This window comes from Carcharhinus amblyrhynchos, chromosome 1, assembly GCF_965287045.1.
Source record: "Carcharhinus amblyrhynchos chromosome 1, sCarAmb.v2.hapA, whole genome shotgun sequence".
NCBI lineage: Eukaryota > Metazoa > Chordata > Chondrichthyes > Carcharhiniformes > Carcharhinidae > Carcharhinus > Carcharhinus amblyrhynchos.
Window position 1 is genome coordinate 134989298 of NC_137324.1, and position 25882 is coordinate 135015179.

The window sequence follows — 25882 nt, forward strand, 5'->3', positions numbered from 1 at the left end:
ACATGTAACAAATGATCCTTCATCAGAACTGACAGTCAAGCTGCAGGATACATTTTTTTCAAAAGGTTTATTTTAAATTCAGCAAGTCAGAATGTATTCAAGAGGATGGGATTTACAATTCAAATGTGCCAGCTACTTTCAGGAAAAAAACAATAAAAATCAAGATGTTGGAGAGAAGTGCAAAAATCTTATAATAGTCTTGGGACAGAATGTTACACTCCCTCAGTGCAGGTTCTGAAGCTGGATGAGGGTGATGGGGGGTGGTGGGGCAAGAAAGAGAGAGAGAGAGAGAGAGAGGGAGAGAGAAAAAGAGAGAGAGAGAGAAAAAAAGAGAGAGAAAGAGAATATCAAACTGAATGTACAGGAATCCCCAGGGAACCTGCCAGCTCAAACCCAGACACAATTTCACATTTAGGTGGGCAGGGCCTTGGGCTAAAAACTCATACATTCACCTATTGAGGCCCTTATGTGGCCACTTAGCGTCCTTATCTCACCTGGCCTCAGTTTTTAGGTTGGTGAGTGTAGGTAGGGTGGGAAACAGACATTTCCACCTTTCCACATCTCAGGCAAGGAAGGGGAGGGGTAATGCCTCACTCTCAGTCCCCTCAGAGTTGTGCTCCCCTACCAAATCTGATTCGTTGACAGCTTTCACGAATGAGATTTCCTTCCAAGGGTGAATGGAAGCCTCACCTGCTGTCAATCAACACTCAATTGAGTGTGGAATGGCTGTAGGAGTGTGAGAGTTGGCAGCTGAAGGTGCTCAAAATTTTACCCTTGGAAAAGGCACGGAAGAAATTTAGGATACTGGTACCAGAGATAACGGAATTCATATATGTGAAGATATGATTATTACTTTTATAGGAGAGAATGTTAAGAGGAGATTCAATGACGTTCAAAATTATCAAGGGTTTTGACTGAGTAAATCAAATTGAGAAAATAAACTGCTTCCCATTGGCATGATTAACCTGATGGACATAATTTGCTTTCCCCTGCCCCTCCCCATCACCGCCAATCCTAAGGTATCACAGTGGCACATCGTTCGGGATCCGGGTTCGATGCTCAGCTTGGGTGATTGTTCAAACTCCACACCTTTCCACCACCTCCCCCCCCCCCCCGTCTGCATGGGTTTCCTCCCACAGTCCAGAGATTTGAAGGTTAGGTGGATTGGCCATATTAAATTGCCCCAGTGTCCAAAAATGTGCAGGTTAGGGGGATTAGCTCTGGTAGATGCATGGGGCTGTGGGGATAGGGCAGGGAGTGGGCTTAGGTAAGATGCTCTGTTGGAGAATCGGTGCAGACTCAATGGGCCGAATGGCCTCCTCCTGCACTGTAGGGATTCTATGACACATTGGAGATAATCTGCAAATGAAGCAGAAAGAAGGGAATCTAATTTTTCCTCTACGCAATGATTTATAATCTGGAAATGCATTGCTTAAAAGTGTGGTGGAAGCAATTTCATGAGAAACTTTTGAAAGGAATTGGACATATACTTGAAAAAGGGAAGTTTTCTGGCACAGCACAATATAATTTTTCTGTGCTGTGAGATTCAACATGAAAGGGACTTCAGATACAATGAAAAAAGGTTACAGAAAAGATAATGGATCGAGTTACATTCAGTTATTAAAAATAAGCTAAATTATACTGCGAGAATCCAACAGAAAAACAGGAGAGATAACCAAATGTTTCATTTTCATGTTCTTAAGCAATGTTCTATGAATCGAGTCGAGATCAGCTGGAAATACGCAACAGACCATAAAGATGAAAAGACCAAAGTTGGAGTGGCATAGACAAGATGCAATGGGACTCTTTATAGGAGAGAACAAGAATTGTCATGGGAATTCACAGATTGTCAGGATAATGCTGATGCATGAAAGAATGATTCTCAACAAAGTAGTCATTCTTCTATATTAGGCATCCCAATAAAGAGACTGTGCTATGAGCAAGCAAATACAGTGTTCTAGATTGGAAAAAATGCAGATTGTTGCACAAATGTTTAAAGCCCCTAAGAAAATGTAGCAAGCCAAACAAAGGTTGAAAATACATATTCTCATTCATTGCTCCAAGAACAGTATTATTACTTACAATGCAATTATTGTTGTAAATGGTCTGACAACGGTATACTGCAAAACTCCAAGCTTGCATCTAAACAGCAAAACCCTACCAAAGAAAGCACACACCAAAAGGTTATCAGAGTGAGTATACATTGTGAGCAATATTTGGAAAGTAATAGAAACTACTGCTATGAAAACCTCAATGGTGAAACATAGTTAAAAATAGCATTCTGAATAAATATGAAATATAAAAACTGAATTTGTAATTGTAATCACTAATACACCTATTATGGCATAAATCAATTAAAATGCTGTAACAGAGGCAAATATTATGGAATTTACGAACATCTTATTTCTGGATCATAAAACAAAATTAAAAAATGTATACTGGAACTTGCAGCAATAGAAAGATATACAACAGAGCAATACAATTCACATACAACACCTTTCTTAATTCAATATTTGTAGATGTATGAATAGACTTTTCTGAATTACCATTTTGTCTTAAAGACAACGAACACAATCTGCTGAGAACAAGCCATCGATTGTGGGATGTTGAAGTCAGATGGCAAGTTGAAAGATCCTTGAGCCAAATTCTTAATTCTGCTTCTTTCACCATAGATGCTGCCTTGCCTGCTGGGTCTTACTTACTCAATCAAAACCCTTGATAATTTTGAACATCGACATCCCACAATGGACAACTAGCTTGTTTGCAGTAGACTGTGATCATTGTCAGGGGGGCATTGTGGCACAGTGGTTAGCACTGCTGCCTCACAGCACCAGGATCCAGGTTCGATTCCCGGCTTGGATCACTGTCTGTGTGGAGTTTGCATGTTCTCCTTATGTCTGCGGGGTTTCCTCTGGGTGCTCCGGTTTCCTCCCAGAGTCCAAAGACGTACCAGGTTAGGTGGATTGGCCATGCTAAATTCTCCCTCAATGTATCCGAACAGATGCTCTGGAATGGAGGAGATTCCTACAGTGACTTTATTTGCAGTGTGCATAATGCACATGGATTAAAAGATTTTTCTTTTTCAATTTTGTCTCAAAACAGATGTGTATATCATTTGTGATTTGCTACTTTTTAAATAAAGCCACATCACAAAAAATGTATAGTAAAATCTTTACAAGGATTAGAAATGTTTCCATCATGTCATCAAGCCACTCATTTAGGTTTTCTAAAAATTGAAGAGACATTGACATTTTACATACTGCATTACACAACTACTTTAACATAACTGAAAGGAGCAACCAGCAATTCTAGCCGAAATTGGGAAGACTGCTTCTCAGTTTAACATAATCATTGAGTCATAGGACATAGACAAGCTGCAGAGCTGGGCTGAGACGTGGCAAATGGAGTTTAATGCAGAAAAGTGTGAGGTGATTCACTTTGGTAAGAGTAACAAAAATACAGAATACAGGGCTAATGGAAGGACTCTTGGTAGTGTCGACGAGCAGAGAGATCTCGTACATCATACATGTGCATAGATCCCTGAAAGTTGGCGCCCAGGTTGACAAGGTTGTTAAGAAGGCGTACGGTATGTTAACTTTCATTGGTAGAGGGATTCAATTTTGGAGCCGTGAGATCAGGTTGCAACTGTACAAATCTCTGGTGCGGCCGCACTTAGAGTATTGCGTACAGTTCTGGTTGCCGCATTATAAGAAAGATGTGGAAAGAGTGCAGAGGAGGTTTACCAGGATGTTGCCTGGTATGGTGGGAAGGTCTTATGAGGAAAGGCTGAGGGACTTGAGGTTATTTTCGTTAGAGAGAAGGTTAAGAATTGACCTAATTGAGGCATACAAGATGATCAGAGGGTTAGATGGGGGGGGTTAGTGAGAGCCTTTTTCCTCGGATAGTGATGGCTAACATGAGGAGGCATAGCTTTAAATTGAGGGGTGGTAATTATAGGACGGATGTCAGAGGTAGGTTCTTTACTCAGAGGGTAGTAAGGGTGTGGAATGCCTTGCCTGCAGCAGTTGTGGACTCGCCAACTTTAAGGGCGTTCAAATGGTCAGTGGATAGGCATATGGATATCCAGTTATCGCATCCTTTATAATAGATTCTAGCATTTTCCCTACTTCAGAAGTCAGGCTAATAGATCTATAGTTCCCTGTCACTTTTCTCTCTCTCTCCCTCCCTCCTTTCTTAAATAGTGCTGTTTTATGTGCTACCTTCTAGTCTGCAGGAGCCATTGCAGAATCTCTAAAGTTTCTGCAGTCTCTCGAAATTGGAGGGCTCAACATTGAGTTCAACAACTTTAGACTGTGAACTTTCCCCTCCATCTTGACTTTGCTCACCACCTTCCTTTTGTTTTCAGTTCCTTTGGCTTGCCCCAACACAACCTCACCTCTCCCCTACATGGCCATGTTATTCAGGCTTGCTCCCACCGAGCACCTGTTCTTTACTTAGCCCCTTCAAGTATTGTTATAGAAAATATTCTTTTGTAAGTTGCAGGAATGTGTGTTAATTAGGTTTACCTTGTCTATATCTAGGTTAAAGTCTCTCATAATTACAATATTACCCTTGTTATGGCACAGTAGCACAGTAATTAGCACTGCTGCCTCAGAGTGCCAGGATTCAATTCCCGGCCTGGTGGGAATGTGAGGATGCAGCAACATCAAAGGGATTCAGGCCAAGTGAGCGGGCAAGATCAAGGCAGATGAAATATAATATGGGAAAATGTGACGTTACTCACTTTGGTTGGATAAACAGAAATACAGAGTATTTCTTAAATGGTGGGAGATTGGGAAGTGTTGATGTCCACTGAGTCACTGAAAGCTGGTGTAACAAGTAACTAGGAAGGCAAATGGTATGTTCGCCTATAGTGTGGGAGAATGTGAGTGCAGAAGTAAAGGTACCTTGCTGAAATTGAATGGAGCAATTCCTCTGGTTTCCTTAAGGATATACTTGACAGATGGAGTAAAACAAGGATTCAGCAGACTGATTCATAGAATGACAGGATTTTCCCATGAAAAGAGAACAAAGAGTTTGAGCTTCTGTTATTTAAAAGAATGAAAGGTGATCTCATTTAAACTCAAAGTTCTTACAAGGCTTGACAGGATGGATGCAAGAAGAATGTTTTGACTGGCTGGGAGATCTAGAACCAGGGGTCACAGTCTTAGAATAAGAGGTAGACCATTAAGGACTGGAATGAAGAGGAATTTCTTCACATAAAGGGTGATGAATTTTTGAAATTTTGTACACCAGAAGGCTGTGGAGGCTCAGTCATTTAGTATATTCAAGACAGAGATTGATAGATTTCCAGACATGAGTAGAAAACCAAGAGATATGGGAATGATGCAGGACAATGGCATTGGGATGGAAGGTCACCTCTGGCAGAACAGACTTGAGGGGCATAGTGGCCTCCTCTTGCTTCTATTTATATTCCTCCCACTATCTGTAAACTTTAGTTAATTCAAAATTCTGCTGCCCTTATCCTAACTCCTGTGGTGAGTAACTCACTGACTTCCAAAGTTTGTCAACCAATTACAGAGCACAAGTTAGGAGTGTGATGGAATACTTGCCTGGATAAGTGGAGCTCCAACAACATTCAAGAAGCCTGACACCATCCAAAACAAAACAGTCAGTTTGATTGACATCTCATCCACAAACATTCACTCCCTTCATCACTGATGCACACTGGCAGCAGTGTATATAATCAAAAAGATACATTGTAGGAACTCACCAAGGCTCCTTTGACAACATCTCCCAAACTCACAACCACTGACATCTAAAAGGATAAGGTTGGCAGCCACATCAGAATACCACCATCTTGAAATTCCCATCCAAGCCACACACCATTGTGACTTGGAAATATATCGCCATTCCTGCACTGATACTGGATCAAAACTGCAGAACTCCTCAACAACTCTGTATCTACATTTCAGGGACTGCAGCAGTTTAAGGCAGCAGCTCATCACCACCTTCTCAATGACAACTGGGGATGGGCAATAAATGCTGCCCTTGCTACATCCCAGGAATCAATTAAAAACAAACCTCACATCAAGTTTAATCCATCCACCACACCTGTGCTTGCTGATCTAAGTTGTTCCTGGTAATGGTGAGGCTTCAATTTTAGAATTTTCATACTTCTTTATGACCTCATTCCTCTCTAATTTCCTCTAGCCTTAAAACTCTCCAATATCTCAAACATTCCTGATTTTAATTTTACCACCGCTGACAGCTGCCTGGGTCCTAAGCTCTAAACCTGTCTTTGTCACTAGCTTTCTCTCTTTCTATTAAGATGCTCCTTAAAACCTACCATTTTGATAAAGCTTTTGTCATGTGTCCCAAAAGCTCATGCAGCACGTGTGACTGGACTGGAAAAGTTATCTGCAGTAAATTAATTCAAACCTGTGATACAGTACATGTTGTAATTTTCAAATTAATGACCCAAGATGGGCAGAATGGTTTTTCTCATTTGCCTTGATCACTAGAACAATGCTGATTTTTAAAGTTCCAGCATTGTTTTAGTATTATGCGCAAAATGGTTAATTCATTACATGGCATAGATTTCAAAATGTTACATAAACAAAAGAGTACAGCAGAAAAGATACAGGCCAATCACTTCAGTTTAAATCTCTTGCAGGAAAATTAGCTACGTTTAAGCAGGGCATTAACAGCTGAATTACTACTTACTCTCCCATATGCCAAGATGGACAGCAGCAGAGAGGAGGCAGATGTTTCTGTTGATCTTTAGCTTCCAGCAGTATCACCAAATTTGGGTACTGATATGTCAGATAACTCAATAGGAATATCATGAAGTTATAGATGGCATATGCTTCATAGCACTCTCGACATGTATCGACATAGATAGCGATATGAGGATATTTCAGAGCTATCCACTAGTAGGAAAGAAAATGGTTTCATGTGACAATAAGTAACTAGATTTTGTCATAACACATAAACTTCAGCATCTGGATGAAAAATACTTTGGATCTGTATTTTTAAAGAATACTACCTCAAACACTAAACCAAAGCAATAAAAGTCAAGTGAATTTACCCTAATTAGGCCATGAATAATGAATATGCAATACATATCAATCATCTTACATGTCAATGTGTTCAAAACATAGAAAAGTTACAGCACAGAAGGCTGTTCAGCCCATTGTCTCTACAGATAATCCAGCCTAATTCCACTTTCCAATTCTTAGCATCTGGTCAGTTACAGCACTTCAAGTGCTTATCCATGTATTTGTAAAATTTAATGAGGGCTTCCAGCTCTACCACCCTTTCAAGCAGAGAGTTGCAGAACCCCACAACTCCCAAGTGATAATATTTCACCACTCCCCCAATCGTTTTGCTAAATTATTTAATCCATGCCTTTTGGTTATTGGCCTCTCTGCTAAGATAAATAGATCCTTCCTATTCAGTATCTAGATTGCTTATAATTTAATACAACTTCCCCTTAGCCTCCTCTACTTCAATCAAATTATACCTCATAACTAAAATTCTCTAGTCTTGGCAATGTCCATGCATAACTCCTCTCTACTCTCTCTTGCGCAATCACATATTTCTTCTGTATGCAACATTCTAGCTGTGGTCCAAGCATAAGTTACATGCCCTTATATTGTATACCTTGGCCCTTAAAGAAAGTATCTCTTAGTCACCTTATCTACTTGCTCTGCTACCTAAACAGATCAGGGGGCATACACTCCAAGAACTGCCATTTATTGTGTAGTTGCCTGTCTTGTTTACTCTCCCCAATGTATTACCTCTCTCTTCTTTGGATTAAATTTAGACATTGCTTTTCTGCCAATCATATCCTCCTCCAGTCTACAACTTTCTTCCTATCGATCACATGGTCAATTTTTGCATATCTGCTAACTTTTTATTCATGCCTCCTAAATTTAAATCTAAATCATTGAAGCAAGGAACCAGCTACAGAGCCCTATGGAATTTACTGGAATTCCAGTCACATGAAAATAAATGAGTCTTCCAACCACAAATCCACCCACTGACTATTATTTTTTGCATCTATCTCCAAGCCAATTTTGGACCCAATTTACTACTTGTCTTTGGATCCCACAAGCTCTTACTTTTCTAACCAGTGTGACAGGTGGGGCCTTAAAAAAAAGGTAGACTACTACCTGAATGGCTGTAAATTGGAGAGGGGAGTGTGCAGTAGGACCTGGGTGTCCTTGTGCACTAGTCACTGTAGGTAAGCATACAGGTGCAGCAGGTGGTAAAGAAGGCAAATGGCATGTTGGCCTTCATTGCGTGAGGTTTTGAGTACAGGGATGTGTTGTTACAATTACACAGGGCTTTGGTGAGACCACACCTCGAGTATTTGTGCAGTTTTTGTCTCCTTTTCTGAGGATGTTCTTGCTCTCGATGGAGTGCAGCAAAGGTTTATCAGGCTGATTCTGGGGATGGTGGGACTGATGTATGAGGAGAGATTGATTAGGTTAGGATTGTTTTTGCTGGAGTTCAGATGAATGAGGGGGAATCTCAGAGACTTATAAAATTCTAACAAGACTAGACAGGGTAGGTGCAGGGAGGATATTCCTAATGGTTGGGAAGTCCAGAACCAGGTGTCACAGTCTGAGGATTCAGGATAGACCATTAAGGATGGAAGTGGTGAAGAAACATTTCTTCATCCAAAGAGAAGTGAGCCTGTGGAATTAATTACCAAAGGAAGTAGATGATGCCAAAACATTGAATGTATTCAAGAAGCGGTTGGATATAGCACATGGGGTGAACGGGATCAAAGGTTATGGGGAAAAAGCAAGATTAGGCTATAGAGTTGGACGATCAGGCACGATCATAAGAAATGGTGCAGCAGGCTCGAAAGGCCAAATGGCTTCCTCCTATCTTTTATGTATGTTTCTATCAAATGCATTTTCTTGTTGACTTTTCTTGCTACCATATATAAAAAAAATCAGACAAGACCTTCCCTAACAAATCCCAACTGTGTGAATACTGAATTTTTCTACCTCAGTTGAATTCATGTATCTTCACTTGATGGTCCTACGAGCATATTACCCATCTAAAAGGTTAAGATTGTTTCTCAAACTAAAATTATAATTCCACCCCCCTCAATTTTGTCTTAATACCTTGTTATTCAGTAAGTCAAGTTGCTATTTCTATCTTAAGTCGATACAAATACTCAGTTAAATTCAAATTGGTACATAGCGCCATAGATTGTTAGCACCTACAATCAAGTCTTTAGTATGAAACTGCTCTTTTCTAAATCCTAATTTTCTTTTGGTGCACGCATCACGGAAACCCACATTACTCACAAGAAGGTGAATGCAAATACATAATAATCTCATGATTTAGCTTACTCCATTTGCCATTGAATAAACATGCTCCAAAAATACATTTGGTAGGAAATGGGTAAAAGAAAAAAGTTCAAAGTAGTTTTCTTCAAATGAGTCATCATATTTTAAAGATGAAAGCATGAAACACTACAATGACAGGAAATTTGTACCATCACATTTAGAGGGCTAGAGAGTATAATTTGTATTAAAAAAGGTTAACAGACAATTCCTTTCAAACACCAGCTAACGTTAATATTACATTTCTAATGTAAAGTACTTCAAAGACAAAAACTGACTTCAAACCAAAGAAAGATCATTAGATGGGTGCTAAATACCTGGTCCAACTGATGAGTTTAAAGGTTGATCTTAAAAGAGAAGCAGAGGTTCAGAGAGGAAATTCTACCATGACCAGCAATGGTGTGACCTAGGGTTTCAGATACAAAGCAGCCCAAGTTGAAAGAACACGAAGTTCTTGGAGGGTTGTTGGGCTGGAGAAAGTTAGAGGTAGAGCCACAAGAGCACTGGAATAGCCGAGTCCAGAAGTGAGATTCAGCGGTAAGGGGTGTGGGCGGCACGATAGCACAATGGTTAGCACTGTTGCTGGACAGCTCCAGGGACCTGGGTTCGATTCCCAGCTTGGGCCACTGTCTGTGTGGAGTTTGCATGTTCTCCTCGTGTCTGCGTGGGTTTCCTCCAGGTGCTCCGGTTTCCTCCCACAGTCCAAAGATGTGCAGGTTGGGTTGATTGGCCACACTGAAAAATTGCCCCTTAGTGTCCTGAGCTGCGTAGGTTAGAGGGATTAGTGAGTAAATATGTAGGGATATGGGGGTAGGGCCTGGACGGGATTGTGGTCTCTACAGACTCGATTGGCCAAATGGTTTCTTTCTGCACTGTAGAGTTTCTATGGTTTCTGATAGCAGATGGGCTGAGGTATGGGTGGAGTTAGAAGTAGACATCCTTTGTGATAATGAGGATATGGGACTGTGGTGGTGGTGGCAGTGGCAGAGGGGAGGGGGTTGTTAAACCAGCAGTTAGAAAGCGAGGGAATAATTGGGAGTTCTCATGTTCTTGGAGAACTGGGCAGCCTGCCATACTGGGGAAAGCAGGAAGGGCATCAGGGTAAAGATGAGAGAGTGGTTAAACAAACTGATAGAAACCATAGAAAATTACAGCTCAGAAACAAGCCTTTTGGCCCCTCTTGTCTGTGCCGAACCATTTTTTGCCTAGTCCCATTGACCTGCACTTGGACCATATCTCTCCACACCCCTCTCATCCATGAGCCTGTCCAAGTTTTTCTTTAATGTTAAAAGTGACCCTGCATTTACCACTCTCACCAGTCTCTGCATGAAGAAGTCCCCCCCTAATATTCCCTTTAAACTTTTCTCCTTTCACCCTTAACCATGCCCTCTTTTTTTTTCTCCCTTAGCCTCAATGGAAAAAGCCTGCTTGCATTCACTCTATCTACACCCATCAAAACGTTATACACTTCCATCAAATCTCCCCTCATTCTTCTATGCTCCAGGGAATAAAGTCCTAACCTATTCAATCTCTCTCCGTAACTCAGCTTCTCAACTCCTAATAACATCCTCGTGAACCTTCTCTGCACTCTTTCAACCTTATTTACATCTTTCCTGTAACTAGGTGACCAAAACTGTACACAGTACTCTAAATTTGGCCTCACCAATGCCTTATACAACATTACCATAACACTCCAACTTTTATACTCAATATTCCGATTTATAAAGGCCAATGTACCAAAAGCACTCTTTACGACTCTATCCATCCCTATTCACTTTTAGGGAATTCTGTACCTGTATTCCCAGATCCCTCTGCTCAAGTGCACTCTTCAGAGTCCTACCATTTACCCTGTACGTTCTACTTTGGTTTGTCCTTCCAAAGTGCAACAACACAGACAAGTGTTAGGTAAATTCCATTTGCCATTTTTCAGCCCATTTTTCTAGTTGGTCCAAATCCCTCTGCAAGCTTTGAAAACCTTCCTCACTGTCCACTACACCTCCAATCTTTGTATCATCAGCAAATTTGCTGATCCAATTTACCTCATTATCATCTAGATCATTGGTATAGATGACAAATAACAATGGACCCAACACCAATCCCTGCGGCACACCACTAGTCACAGGCTCCACTCAGAGGAGCAATCCTCCACAACCACTCTCTGGCTTCTTCCATTGAGCCAGTGTCTAATCCAATTTACTATCTCCCCATGTATACCTAGCGACTGAACCTTCCTAACTAACCTCCCCTTAGGGACCTTGTCAAAGGCCTTGCTGATATCCAGACAACATTCACCACCTTCCCTTCATCCGCTTTCCTGGTAACTGCCTCGAAAAACTCTAATAGATTGGTCAAAGATGACCTACCATGCACAAAGCCACGTTGACTCTCCCTAATAAGTCCCTGTCTATCCAAATATTTGTAGATCCTATCCCTTATCACACCTTCCAATAACTTGCCCACCACCGACTTCAAACTTACTGGCCTATAATTTCCCAGATTTCTTTTGGAACCTTTTTTAAACAACGGAACAACATGAGCCACCCTCCAAGCATCTGGCACCTCCCTGGAAATACTAACATTTTAAATATGTCTGCCAGGGCCCCTGCAAGTTCAACACTAGCCTCCCTGAAGGTGCGTGGGAATACCCTGTCCAGTCCCGGGCATTTATCCACTCTGATTTGCCGCAAGACAGCCAGCACCTCCCCTTTAATCCATGACCTCCCTACCTGATTGCCCTATTTCCACAGACTCCATGCCCGTTTCCTCAGTAAACATGGATGCAAAAAAAAACCCATTTACTACCTCCCCCATCTCTTTTGGTTCCATATACAGTCTACCACTCTGGTCTTCAAGAGGACCAATTTTATCCCTCACTATCCTTTTGCTACTTACATACCTATAGAAGCTTTTTGGATTTTCCTTCATTCTGTCAGCAAAAGCAACCTCATGTCTCCTTTTAGCCCTCCTGATTTCCCTCTTAAGTAGCTTCTTGCACTTTTTATACTCCTCAAGCATCTGATCTGTTCCTTGCTGCCTGTACATTACATACAACTCTCTCTTCCTCTTAATCAGTGTTACAATCTCCCTCAAGAACCAAGGTTCCTTATTCGTATTTACTTTGCCCTTAATCCTGACAGGAACATACAAACTCCGCACTCTCAAAATTTTTACTGTTACAGTCATAGCTAGGATATAGAGAAAGATCAGCTTAATGCAAGGTCTGACAAAAGTCTGACAGCAGCTGACAAGCTGTTCTTGAGTCAGTTAGTATGTGATCTCAGACTTTTTTATCTTTTTCCCGACGGAAGAAGGTGGAAAAGAGAATGTCCGGCAAGCGTGGGGTCCTTAGTTATGGTGGGTGCTTCACCAAGGCAATGGGAAGTGTAGAGAGTCACTGAGAGAGTGGACAAGAACACTTTCCATTTACATCCTTACCAGAGAACAGCCTGTGTCAATCCACACTTCCCAGATCCCTTCTCATTTCATCAAATTTGGCCTTTTTCCAGTTCAGAACTTCAACCCGGAGACCAGATCTATCCTTTTCCGTGATCAGGTTGAAACTAATGGCATTATGATCACTGAATCCAAAGTGTTCCCTCACACTCACATCCATCACCTGCCCTAACTCATTTCCCAATAGGAGATCCAATATTGCATCCTCTCTAGTTGGCACCTCTATATTGATGTAGAAAATTTTCCTGAACACATTTTACAAACTCTACCCCATCTAAACCTGTAACAGTATGCAAGTCCCAATTTATATGTGGAAAATTAAAATCCCCTACTATCACAACTTTGTGTTTCTTGCAGTTGTCAGCTATCTCTCTGATGATTTGCTCTTCCAATTCTTGCTGACTATTGGGTAGTCTATACTACAACTCCATTAATGTGGTCATACCTTTTCTGTTTCTCAGCTCCATCCATAGGGCCTCTGTAGACAAGCTCCCTAATTTATCCTGCCTGAGTACCGCTATAACATTTTCCCTGACCAACAATGCACCCCCCCCTCCTTTTACCCCTCTGCCTCTATCACGCCTGAAACATTGGAACCCTGGAACACTGAGCTGCCAGTCCTGCCCCTCCTGTAGCCAAGTTTCACTAATGGCTATAATGTCATATTTCCACGTGTCAATCCACGCCTTCAGCTCATCTAGTTTCCCCACAATGCTCCTGGCATTGAAAATAGACATACCTCAAAAGATTATTTCCACCACGCTAAACCCTTCCATTTGTGATTTTGCTTGAACTAACTTGTCTTTTTACCCCTGCTCCACTATCTGCTCCGGCACTCTGGCTCCCATCCCCCTGCAAATCTAGTTTAAACGCTCCCCAATAACACTGGCAAACCTCCCTGCAAGTATATTGGTCCCCTTGTAGTTTAGGCGTAACCTGTCTCCCTTGTATAGGTCCCACCTACCCCAGAAGAGGTCCCAATGATCCAAGAATCGGAAACCCTGTCCCCTACGCCAGTTCCTCAGCCATGTGTTCATCTGCCCAAGCATCCTACTCTTACTCTCACTGGCACGTAGTACAGGTAGCAATCCTGAGATTACTACCCTCGGGGTCCTGCTTTTTAACTTCCTTCCAAGCTCTCTACACTCACTCTTCAAGACCTCCACACTCTTCCTTCCTACATCATTGGTACTGATGTGTACCACGACATCTGGCTGATCACCTTCCCACTTTAGAACACTGTGCACACGATCAGAGACATCCCTGACCTTGGCACCCGGGAGGCAACAAACCATGCGGGGGTCTCTGTCCCGACCAGTGAACCTCCTGTCTGTACCTCTGACCATTGAGTCATAAGAACATAAGAACATAAGAACATAAGAAATAGGAGCAGGAGTAGGCCATCTAGCCCTTCGAGCCTGCCCCGCCATTCAATAAGATCATGGCTGATCTGTCGTGGCTCAGTTCCACTTTCCCGCCCTCTCCCCATAACCCTTAATCCCCTCTCTTATCAAGAACCCATCAACCTGCTTCTTAAAAATATTTAGCGAGGCAGCCTCCACCACTTCAACGGGCAGAGAATTCCAGAGATTCACCACCCTTTGAGTGAAGAAGTTCCTCCTCAACTCCGTTCTAAACCGCCTCCCCTTTATCTTGAGGCTGTGCCCCCTAGTCCTACTGTCTTTTTTGAGCGGGAAGAGTCTCTCCACCTCTATCCTATCCATCCCATTCATCATCTTATACGTCTCAATGAGATCTCCCCTCATTCTTCTAAACTCTAACGAGTACAAGCCTAGTTTATTCAGCCTCTCCTCATAGCTCAATCCCCTCAACTCCGGTATCAGCCTAGTAAACCTCCTCTGCACTCCCTCCAGGGCCAAAATATCCTTGCGCAGGTGCGGCGCCCAAAACTGCACACAGTACTCCAGCTGCGGCCTCACCAATGCCCTATACAGCTGCAGCAAGACCTCCCTACTTTTATATTCAATCCCCCTCGCTATGAAGGCCAGCATCCCATTCGCCTTCCTGACCACCTGCTGCACCTGCAAGCTGGGTTTTTGCGACTCATGCACAAGGACCCCGAGGTCCTTCTGCACCGTCGCCTGCTGCAGTTTTTCGCCACGTAAGTAATAGTCCTTCCTACCATTCTTCCTACCAAAGTGGACCACCTCACACTTGCCAACATTAAATTCCATTTGCCATTTCCTGGCCCATTCGCCCAGCCTATCTAGATCCTTCTGCAGACTCTCCACACCCTCCGCACAATTTGCCTTTCCCCCAATCTTGGTGTCATCAGCAAATTTCGACACCCTGCACTCGGTTCCCTCCTCCAGATCATCTATATAAATGGTAAATAGCTGAGGCCCCAGCACCGACCCCTGGGGCACCCCACTAGTCACCAACCGCCAATCCGAATAGCACCCATTGACCCCCACTCTCTGCCTCCTATTTGACAACCAATCCTTTATCCACGCTAACACCCTACCCCCAACTCCATGTCCCCTGACCTTCTGCAATAACCTCTTGTGAGGTACCTTGTCAAACGCCTTCTGAAAATCCAGAAAGACCACATCCACCGGCTCTCCTCTATCCACTGCCCTAGACACATCCTCATAGAACTCCAGTAAATTTGTCAGACACGACTTCCCTTTAATGAAACCGTGTTGCGTCTGCCCTATCAAGCAATTCCCTTCAAGATGCCTCGCAATTTCCTCCTTAATGACGGATTCCAACATTTTACCTACCACAGACGTTAAACTAACCGGCCTATAATTCCCCGCCTTTTGCCTGGCACCCTTCTTAAACAACGGCGTAACATTAGCCATTTTCCAATCTTCCGGCACTTCCCCGGAATCCAGCGACGTCTGGAAAATAACCACCAAGGCATCCACTATAACCTCCGCCATTTCTTTCAGAACCCTCGGATGCATTCCATCCGGTCCTGGGGACTTGTCCACAATCAGCCCCTCCAGTCTGTCGAGCACCACCTCTCTAGTAACAGTAATGTCATTAAGACCCTCCAGTCCTACCACCTTTCCATCGCTAACACCCGGCAAATTATTCACGTCCCCTATCACCACCACTCTCCTTCTTCCTCCCACCCTTTTGCACTGCAGAACCAGACTCAGTATCAGAGTTCCGGCTGTTGCAGCTTGTCCCAGGTAAAATTTCCCCCTCAACGGTATCCAATTTAGTATACCTGTTGTGGAGGGGATAGCTACAAAGTGGGAAATAGAAAGCCAAATGAAAGCAATTAATTCGTTTGAAAGCATGTGTTACATTAGTATCTTGTGCCACCCTCATCTATCCAGTATAGCTCATTTACAACTGCTCTGTAGCATTTGCCATCGAACTACACCTAAGTTGACCCCTTTTTCTACTGCCCTCCAGCAGAGATCTCTGTAACTTTTCAGCTCTGATCAAATGGCTGAAGTACTGACATTTTCTTCTTTGTCAGTTATTTTCGCTCTTCCAATTTCAAGCACCTCTTCATTTGTATATGGAATTTTAACAGAAGCCCACATATCAAAGATTAGATTTCTGAGGTCTACTGGAAAGTGATAGAAAATGTAGCAACTTATGAGTTTTTTTTCCAGGTTGTTAACACATCCTTCATCTTGACAAAATTATTGCTTATTAATTCTATCCTTCTTCTGGATTCAGCATCACATTTATCCTTTTCCATTATCATTTGTCCAAGCAAACTTGATCCTGTGACATTATCCATTTCGATTTTCACTCTCCTTTCTTCTAATATACTCTACCATTGTTTTTCTGTTTGGTGTTAAAATACAATCCATTTTCCGAGCTTCTAGATTTTATTTATCTATTATTTTGTAGTGTCTCTTCTGAGTCTGCAAATAGTGCTGTGTCGTCAGCTTACCACAAGTTTCTTATATTCTTGCCTCCAACTTTTACCCCGCGAGTATATCTGACTCCCTGAATACTTGTTCTGTGTACAAATTAAATAGCTGTAGCGACAGTACACAGTCTTGTCATACATCTCTCTTCACTTGAGGTATAACTTTTAAAAATGCCATATCAGCTTTGCCTATAGCATTTGATGATTTACAAACATTTTCAACATCAAATGAAACTACTGAAGTTCAACAGTAAAGTTTCAACAGTAAAGATTTTATATAATACAATAACATTACTTCCTCTGCTATGACAATCCAGAATAAGTATAATGCCAAAATTAGAGCTAATGTTACAGTCAGGTAAGAAATTGTAGAATGGCTCCCTTCTCTTTCCATCCTTTGGCTGCAATAGTCTTTTTAAAATAACATGCTTGTCTATTCAGTGGGTGTTTAACTATTTAAAAGGGCTGCAGCTGTAAAACTCACAGGTTTTCTTGCAAGCTTTTAAAAAAATATTTACTGTATTAACACCCGTTCTAAATGAAACAAGGTGTTTCTTCACACACAGATTTTCAAGAGTTCCTTCATGCACAGGCACATACATGCAAATTATAAAGCGGGAGGATAGATTATGTCAGTTATATATAGAATTAGTATATTGATGCTATGCAAGGTTTCAGACAGGGATCAAAGGCCTTTTCAAATTCGGTGACTGGACAATTTAAAAGGTGTTTTTGGATGAATTGTATTTTGTTTCCCGAAGTCAGTGGCTGCTGGTTGATTTTTTAGATGCTGCCTGTGGGATACAGTTGGTCAAACAAGAGGCAGGGCTTGCACTTGCAGGATGGATGAAAAGCAAGACCCCATTTAAGCACCTTCTTCTGGGCTCTTTTGTTCTAAGGTGCCTGGAGAAAAACAGTTTCTTAAACACAAAATGATCTAGTTGGCTCATCACATCATTTCCTCTCTCTAACTGACCAGTTACCCTATCAAGGTCATAACAAGCTGATTCCAGGTGTATAGCTTTAACATGATTTGATTATGGCAGGAAGTTTTCTTCTCAGCAGGTTCCACTGTTGAAAACGACTACAGCCAATGGTGTTCTACATCCAAGTGAATACACAGGTTGTCTGGATGTTTTGTTAATATTTTAGGAGATGGAGTCATTCACATTCCTCTAAGCTGATTACCTCTGATGTGCTCTTCTAGAGAGCCTGACTCTGTTTTAATTGCTTTATAATTTGTAGTGTACAGTTAAACAACGTTCGTCCACTTTAGAAGATGTAGTTTTGTGTCACTGAAATGTAGCTGCTCAGTATTTAAAACACAATCAGTAGTTTCAGCCCACTACACAAAATTAGTTTTGATATAAAGCTTGGCTAGATTATTTAAAACCAAACTCAGGAAGCATTTTTCACACCAAGGATGGAGTAACTATGCAAAATATCCCCCAAATGATTGTGACTGCTTGGTCAATTGAAATTTTCAAGACTAAGATTGATAGATTTCCTTGATATGGATATCAAGGGACATGGAGCTTAGACACAAATTAGCCATAGTTTAACACAATAGCTGAACAACTTATTCATGCTTTCACAATGTTGTTATATTATGTGACAAAGATGATAAAAAATTTAAATTCATTAAAAACCAGCAGGATATGTATTTAATTCTTCAACATCTTCATAATGAGAGAGAGTTGGGGAGAAAGATCCTAAGAAAACAGTGCCATTTTCCATTACAAATTCCCAAAAATTTACAATCAAACTATTAGATTCATACAACCAAAATATGTGATGTTCAGGATACCATGCAAAAAATACTGAACTTCAATCATATCCCACTGTAATCAACTGAATAGAAATTCTTTAAAAGGATGATCAGACTATTTCAAAAAGGAAACAAACAGGAACAGTCAGGAGTTCACTTTTAGTCAATCCTAATGATGGCTATTACTCTCTTGTACACCCAATGACAATTTTACCTTTTTTTGCTAGTCTTTTATTTTGCCAATCTTTTGTGACACATCCATTTGTTTTCAGGGTTATTGATTATACACTGATCACATTGTTTTCCTATCAGATGGTTTCTTTCAACTGCCTTGCCTCCTAATGAATTATCTTAATTGCACTGAAGTTCAGTTTAAATGCAACACATTTGTGTCCATCTTTGATGGAAAACTAGAATGTAATTAAATAATCACAAAGGGAATATTGCTTTGTGTGCACAATGTTATCTCAATTATCGTAAATATTGCATCAAAAAACAAAATGATTCATGTTTTTCCACTAACATTTATATAACTCGTATATTACAACACTAAAAGGAGAATTCCCCAAATATGGAGCAATTCCAACCCTAATTGTTTTACTTTTGGACATTATTGCAAAGAAATATGTTTCTCAAATTGTTAATGCAAAGGTCCATCCAAAGTAACCAGCAGTAAGACAATTTGGCTTTATTATATCCTAAAATCCAGTTTATTCTAGATTTATTGATTGTAAAAAAAATGCTCAAGATCGCAAATTAAAATCAATAAAATAATCATGTCAAAGTCAAGTTCTAATGGTATCAATTTATTTGAGACGTAGAATATTAGGTCTCTACGCTTAACTTTAATACAAATAAGTGCTTGTTGAAAACAGGTGAGTAAAAGCAACAGCTACCCTGACAGCAAGTATAATAACACAAGCACCAATAACAAAGAAACAGGAATAGGCCTTCAGCCTCTCAAGACTGCTCTGCCATTCATTAAATGGCTAATTTGAATGCTGGAATCCATCAAAGAAGAAATAGCGAGGCACCTAGAAAAGAATCGTTTGATAGAGCAGACACAGCACGGTTTTGTTAAGGGGAAGTCGTGTTTGACAAATTTACTGGAATTCTACGAAGATGTGACTAGTGTGGTAGACAGAGGGGAACCGGTGGATGTGGTGTTTCTCGATTTTCAGAAGGCGTTTGATAAGGTGCCGCACAAAAGGTTGCTTCAGAAGGTTAGGGGGCATGGAGTTGGGGGTAAGGTGTTAGCGTGGATAGAGGATTGGCTGTCTAATAGGAGGAAGAGAGTTGGTATCAATGGGTGCTATTCTGATTGGCGGTTGGTAACTAGTGGAGTGCCGCAAGGATCGGTGCTGGGCCTCAGCTATTTACCATTTATATAGATGATCTGGAGGAGGGGGCTGAGTGTAGGGTGTTGAAACTTGCTGATGACACAAAGATGGGTGGAAAAGCAAATTGTGCAGAGGGTGTGGAAAGTCTGCAGAGGGATCTAGATAGGCTGAGCGAGTGGACGAGGACCTGGCAGATGGAATACAATGTTAGCACGTGTGAGGTTATCCACTTTGGCAGGAATAATAGTAGGAGGGATTACTATTTAAAGGGCAAAAAGCTGCAGCATGCTATGGTGCAGAGGGACCTGGGGGTCCTTGTGCAAGAGTCGCAAAAACCCAGTCTGCAGGTGCAGCAGGTGCTCAACAAGGTGAATGGGATGCTGGCCTTTATAGCGAGGGGGATAGAATATAAAAGCAGGGAGGTCTTGCTGCAACTGTACAGGGCACTGGTGAGGCCGCAGCTGGAGGACTGTGTGCAGTTTTGGTTGCCACACTTGTGCAAGGATATTTTGGCCTTGGAGGGAGTGCAGAGAAGGTTCACTAGGCTGATACCGGAAATGAGGGGGTTGGACTATGAAGAGAGGCTAAATAGACTGGGTCTGTACTCGTTGGAGTTTAGAAGGATGAGGAGGGATCTTATAGAGACGTATAAGATAATGAAGGGGATGGATAGGGTAGAGGTAGAGAGATTCTTCCCGCTCAGAAAGGACAGCAGGACTAGAGGGCACAGCCTCAAGATAAGGGAGACCCCTTATTATGGAATTGTGCCTCACAGTTCTAGATCCCCCCACAAGGGGAAAACATTACTGTAACAATTCTTATGGTTCAAGGACTCTGCAACCCTGCATTTAACTAATTGTCTAGTACATGAATAAAATATTTTAATTCAAGGCTTAATTGTAACAGAAGTTATTTATAATTTTAAAATAAACTTACACTGTCTAAACTGTAAATAGGTACCATCCATAGGATTCTGTAGATAGAAAATTGACAGGAAATTAAGGTTTCTAAATTGTCTGCGTTTTCCAGATGTACAACTAATATTGTAATTAGTAAAAGCAAAGATATGTCAAGTACCTTATTATTGGCTTCTGCAATTCTGGCTGAGTATAATGCACGAGATGCTGCAAGATGCCCCAAAGTGATATTGGAATTGTCATAAACACAAAAATTCCAGCAGTGAACCACGCTTTATTGTGAGTTCCAACCTTGATTTAAAAATAGAAAGAACACATTATAGGAAACAGCAAAATATAATTAAAACATGAAGCTGCAGTTTTGTTACCTGCAATTCAGTTGCAGAAAATTCTTGAGTTAAATTGTTTGAAAGAATTTGGTTTTAGGAACTATGCAGAATGACCATACATGGTGTAGGGATATTTCCTGGTCATATTTCTGTTACTGGCAGCCTGTGTTATCTGGTAAGATGCTACATTGAATGGACATATTCATTAAGTATCTATAATTGCTAATCACTAGCAGTTTGAGTTGCCTGGGCACTTTGTCAACTTCTATTATAAACACCAAGCCGCCACAAGCATTTAACTAACTTGAGGGAGGTAACTTAAAAAACAGATGAAGGTGATGCAGTTAATGTGTCTACAGACTTCCAATAGGTGTTGAATAAAGTGCTACAATAACAGCCTTATCGCAAAGTTGAAGTTCATGGAATAAAAGTGACAGCATGGGTACAAAATTAGTTGGGTGATGGGAACAGAGAAAATAGTGGTAAATGATTTTCTCTCTGACTGGAGGAGAGTATAACGGTGGGATACCTCTCGGGTCAGTACTAGGATTGACTACTGCTTTTCTTGATATATGATAATGACTTTGACTTAAAAGTAGATGGCACAATTTCAAAAATTTGCAGGTAACACAAAACATGTAAGTATAGCGTACCCTGAGAGGACGTAATTACAGACTTCAAGAGAATATAGATAGGCTGATGGAATGAGTAAGCATGTAGCAGATAAAACTTAACGTACCACAACACAAATTGATACATTTTGGTGGAAGTAACAAGGAGAAACAATATAAAGATAAAAGATACAATTCTAAACAGGATGTGAGAAGAGAGACAATTCATTGGAAGATGGCATGTTCAGAAAGCAGTTAAAAAGGCACACAGGAGCCTAGGATTTATAAATTGAGGCATTCAAGTCACGATGAACCTTTATAAAGCAGTTGTTTCATCTCAACTGGAATACTGTGTCCAATTTTGGCCATCACACTTTTGGAAGAATGTGAAGGCTTTAAATTTTCTTCTTACTCCATTTTTAAGTTACAAAACCAATGTGCGGAATGTACTGGGCAAACCCAAATCCATCTTTTTGCTTACTTCAAAACCCAAAAACAAATCGAATCCAAAAATGATCCCAATAAGAGATCCAAGCTGATAAGATAAGGCATTAAGCTCATCTTGGGCTTGATCTGACGTTTGATCTAAACCAAAAGACCAAGAAGCGATTAAACATTATTTAACATGGAGCTTGAACACACAAACTCTGAGATTAAGAGTCTCATGCTCTACTGATTGAGCTATCCATGCCTGAAAGAGCGCTCAGAAAAAAAAGGACACTGTTACACGGATTGGAGGCTTCAGTTACATTAAGATTGGATTGTTCTGCTTATAGAAGAAGACGTGGAGAGGAAATTCAATAAAGATGTGAACAATCATAAGCAATTGAGACAAAGTGTGGAAGAAAGAAACCGTTCCCACCAGCAGTAAGGTCAAGAATCAGAGGACAGAAATTTAAAGTGATTGGCAAAAGAACTCAGGGTGATGTAAGAAAAACATTTCCTACAGCGAATAGCTACAATCTGGAACGTACTGCCTGAAAACAGAGGCCTCTTTTAAGGTCAAACCAAATAAACAAACTCAAGTTGAATCAGGACAAAGTAAAAGGGGCAGCTCCCCAACAGGAGGGGGAGCAGCCTGAACAAAATCAAAGCATAAAGGAAACTTGAAAACATCAAATTAAAATGTGATTAGTAGGGTCAATAAGGCACCCCAGCCCCTGCAGTGCCCAACGGCCGCAGAAGGCGTCAACTGCGCCTGTGGACAATGCATACTGCCCCTCCAGGGACACCTGGCCGCGAACGTAGCTGCGATAGAGGGACAGTCAGGATGGACGGCCCTGTCGATCGTCCACTGCCTGGACCTGCAAATGTCACGTTCCACCAGGGCCAGGAGCAGGTTCACGAGGAGATCGTCATCCCGACCCTCCCCTCTCCGCACCAGGTGTCTGTAGATCAGGAGCGTGGAACTGAAGTGCAAACGAAGCATCGATAAAGGTTCTTCAGGAAAACAAAAAGGGAGTGCAACATAAGACACGAAACATTGACATTGTCCACGGACTCCACAACGCCACAGAAGGGGCAAGCTTTAGAGCCTGTGAACCAGTGAGTCTTACGATTGTGCAGAACTGCTGCATGCATCACCCACCACCCCAGGTCCCCGATGTAATTGGGGGGATCCCTCCGTAAAGGGGCCTCCACTGCCCGATGGCAACAAGGTCCGCCAAGGTGTATCCAGGCGACAAGCGAGGATGCAGTAGTGGAAGGTGTGGAGCAGCGGCCCATACAGGAAACACATCCGCGTGCTGGAAAAAGGCACGGAGGACATTTCTGCAAGGCGGCTCATGCTGTGGGGCACCCAAACTGTGGAGGGGGGCTGAGGCTTTGGACCAATGTGGAATTCCGTCCCAGTAGGGAAATGCTTGGGCGGGATCCCACCGCACGCCTGCGCCGCCTTGAGACCACGCGCACTTTCGGGGCTGAGCACGACCGTCCTAAGATCTTGGATGGTTTTGGTCACACGCCGGATGGATAGCACTGAAATCAGTGGAAGCAGGTTAAATCAGGGCATTTAAAATCAAACTGCTTAAGGAACTGAAAGGAAATAATCTGAAAGGCTACTAGAAAATGACATGGGAGAAGGACTGGATAAATATTCCTGTCAAGAACTGGCAAAGTCTTTCTTCTGTGCTATAACCAAGTCACCATTATTTACATAACAGAACCTTTTCCAAATTGGAAACATGAAGAAAAACTGAATATTCCCAGGCTCCCTTCTTGCTCTTTTCCCCCTGCTGTGCATCATTCACCCTTTCCATTTCCAATTCCAGACATGCATTCCTCACATCTTCCCCCTCTTTTTACAATTTCCCAATTGGATAATAAGTACCTGCTCCTTCTAAACCTCCCTGTTTCCATCTCCTTTCCACCAATCTCAAGACCAAGCATCTTTCTTCTTGTTCCTGGTCCTTTCCTTCCATTTATCCCAAGCATGCATCCTTTGCACCCCAGCCCTTTATGACTCTACCTTACTCACCCAGCTCTCTGGAAACCTTACGCTGTGCCTTCCTTGTTTGTTACCTCTCCCTCCTCCTATCCATTACCAGATTCCCTTTCTTACCACACCCTGCCTTCATGAGAAAATGTTAACTTCTGCTTGGATCTCTTCCCCGGCCTTTGACTTGCAGCCCAAAGTCCATGATCTGCTATCACATCCATGCCTGGCCCACCTGTCAGCTGCACAGAATGCTGCCTTCTTCACCACACCAACTACTATCTGGATCAAAGCTACAGACAAAAGAAAAAGGGAAAAGAAACCTAGAAGACAAAGAACATGCAGAATAGAAGATAGAAAAGTACTCAGCTAAGAAAGAGACTGCATCCTCCAACTTACTATAAGCAATACTCCAGAAAATCCATTAATAGAAAAATACTGTTTAAAGTAAATCAAAACAAACTCTTTGGTGTGACCTACCTTCTTAAACAGGAAGGGTGCAATTCATTACAGGAATTATGCGTCCAAATTAAAACAACATTATGATACTTTCCAGTGAAGGCGTCTGATTTAAATAAATCAGCTTTCAAAAACAGAAATGTTTCACAGTGTAATAGAATGAGCCTGCCATGTTACCTCAGACTTTCGCAGCTCCCAGACACAGAGAGGAACAGCAACCACAACACCCACTATGTACAGGAATACCACCAAAGGCCGGATCCACCGTCTCCAGTTTCCACAGGTGCATGGCATGGTTCCAGGATATGAATGTGCTTCTTTCAACCAAAGCGCTTCAGATAATCAGATCCTACTGAATTCACATTTAGCAGGAACATAAACTACACTTTCCCAACCAGCCCAATTAAATACTTTCCCTGAGTGTTAAAAAAGGATTCTGGTTCACAAGTAATGGGCTTCACAACAATTCATGGATACCTTCACCACATGTCCTTTGATCAACCTGGACACTCATTGAAATGAACGCACTTACAACAAAGGACACACCATCCCCTGGACACCCCGCTTCCTGGACAACCCCAGTGCAATAAGCACCATGCTCCTCAGACACCCTCAGTGCAGAGGGCACCCTGTTCCCTGCACATCCCCACTGTAATGGGCACCCTGCTCCCTGGACACCCCCAGTGCAATGGGCACCCTGCTCCCTGGATACCCCCAGCGCAATGGGCACCCTGCTCCCTGGACACCCTCAGTGCAATGGGCACCCTGCTCCCTGGACACCCTCAGTGCAATGGGCACCCTGCTCCCTGGACACCCTCAGTGCAATGGGCACCCAGCTCCCTGGACACCACCACTACAATGGGCACCCTGCTCTCCAGGGAATATGCTGCTGACTGGGGAATCCGGGCCTCTCACAAACAAACAGGCCGGGTCGCCGGTAGATCCCGACTCCGGTTTCACTCGCTCGGCATGAATTCACACATGGCCATGATAGCTGCGACTCGCTTCTCCCGGCACCAACTGCAGTATTTTCCCGGGGTCAGTCACATCTCCGGACACTTTCTAAAGCCGCTCCATCCGTAAACAGCAGTCAGCCGGAGACCCGCCCCGCGCCGCTCCCATTGGTGCTCAGCCCCAGCGGGATCTCCACTCCCATTGGTTACCGCCGCTGTCAATCACTAGGGCGGAAATGGTCATGTGCTCGGGCCCAGCTCCGCTGATTGGTCACGTGAGGAGCAGGCCCGGGACCGGGGAGCTGCAGCCCCCAGCCTGAGGGGGTCAGGACCCAATAGCACCCAGACTGAGGGGGTGAGCCCCCAGCCAACAGCAGCATCCAGACTGAGGGGGGTCAGGGCCCAGCAGCACCCAGACTGAGGGGGT

At 42.4% G+C, this 25882-nt stretch overlaps 1 protein-coding gene across 1 annotated transcript in view; it reads right to left on the reverse strand.

The window, feature by feature from the left end:
- Positions 1-25605, reverse strand: part of tmem184c (transmembrane protein 184C) — a 50682-nt gene extending 25077 nt beyond the window's left edge. The window contains exons 1-5 of the mRNA XM_080193127.1: positions 24680-25605; positions 20830-20960; positions 20689-20725; positions 6688-6893; positions 2083-2157 (exon numbers count right to left, since the gene is read on the reverse strand). Of these exons, the coding sequence (XP_080049253.1) occupies positions 2083-2157; positions 6688-6893; positions 20689-20725; positions 20830-20960; positions 24680-24796 (566 nt within the window). The 5' untranslated portion in view covers positions 24797-25605. The remainder of the gene's footprint in view (positions 1-2082; positions 2158-6687; positions 6894-20688; positions 20726-20829; positions 20961-24679) is intronic.
- Between the last annotated feature and the right edge of the window lie 277 nt (positions 25606-25882).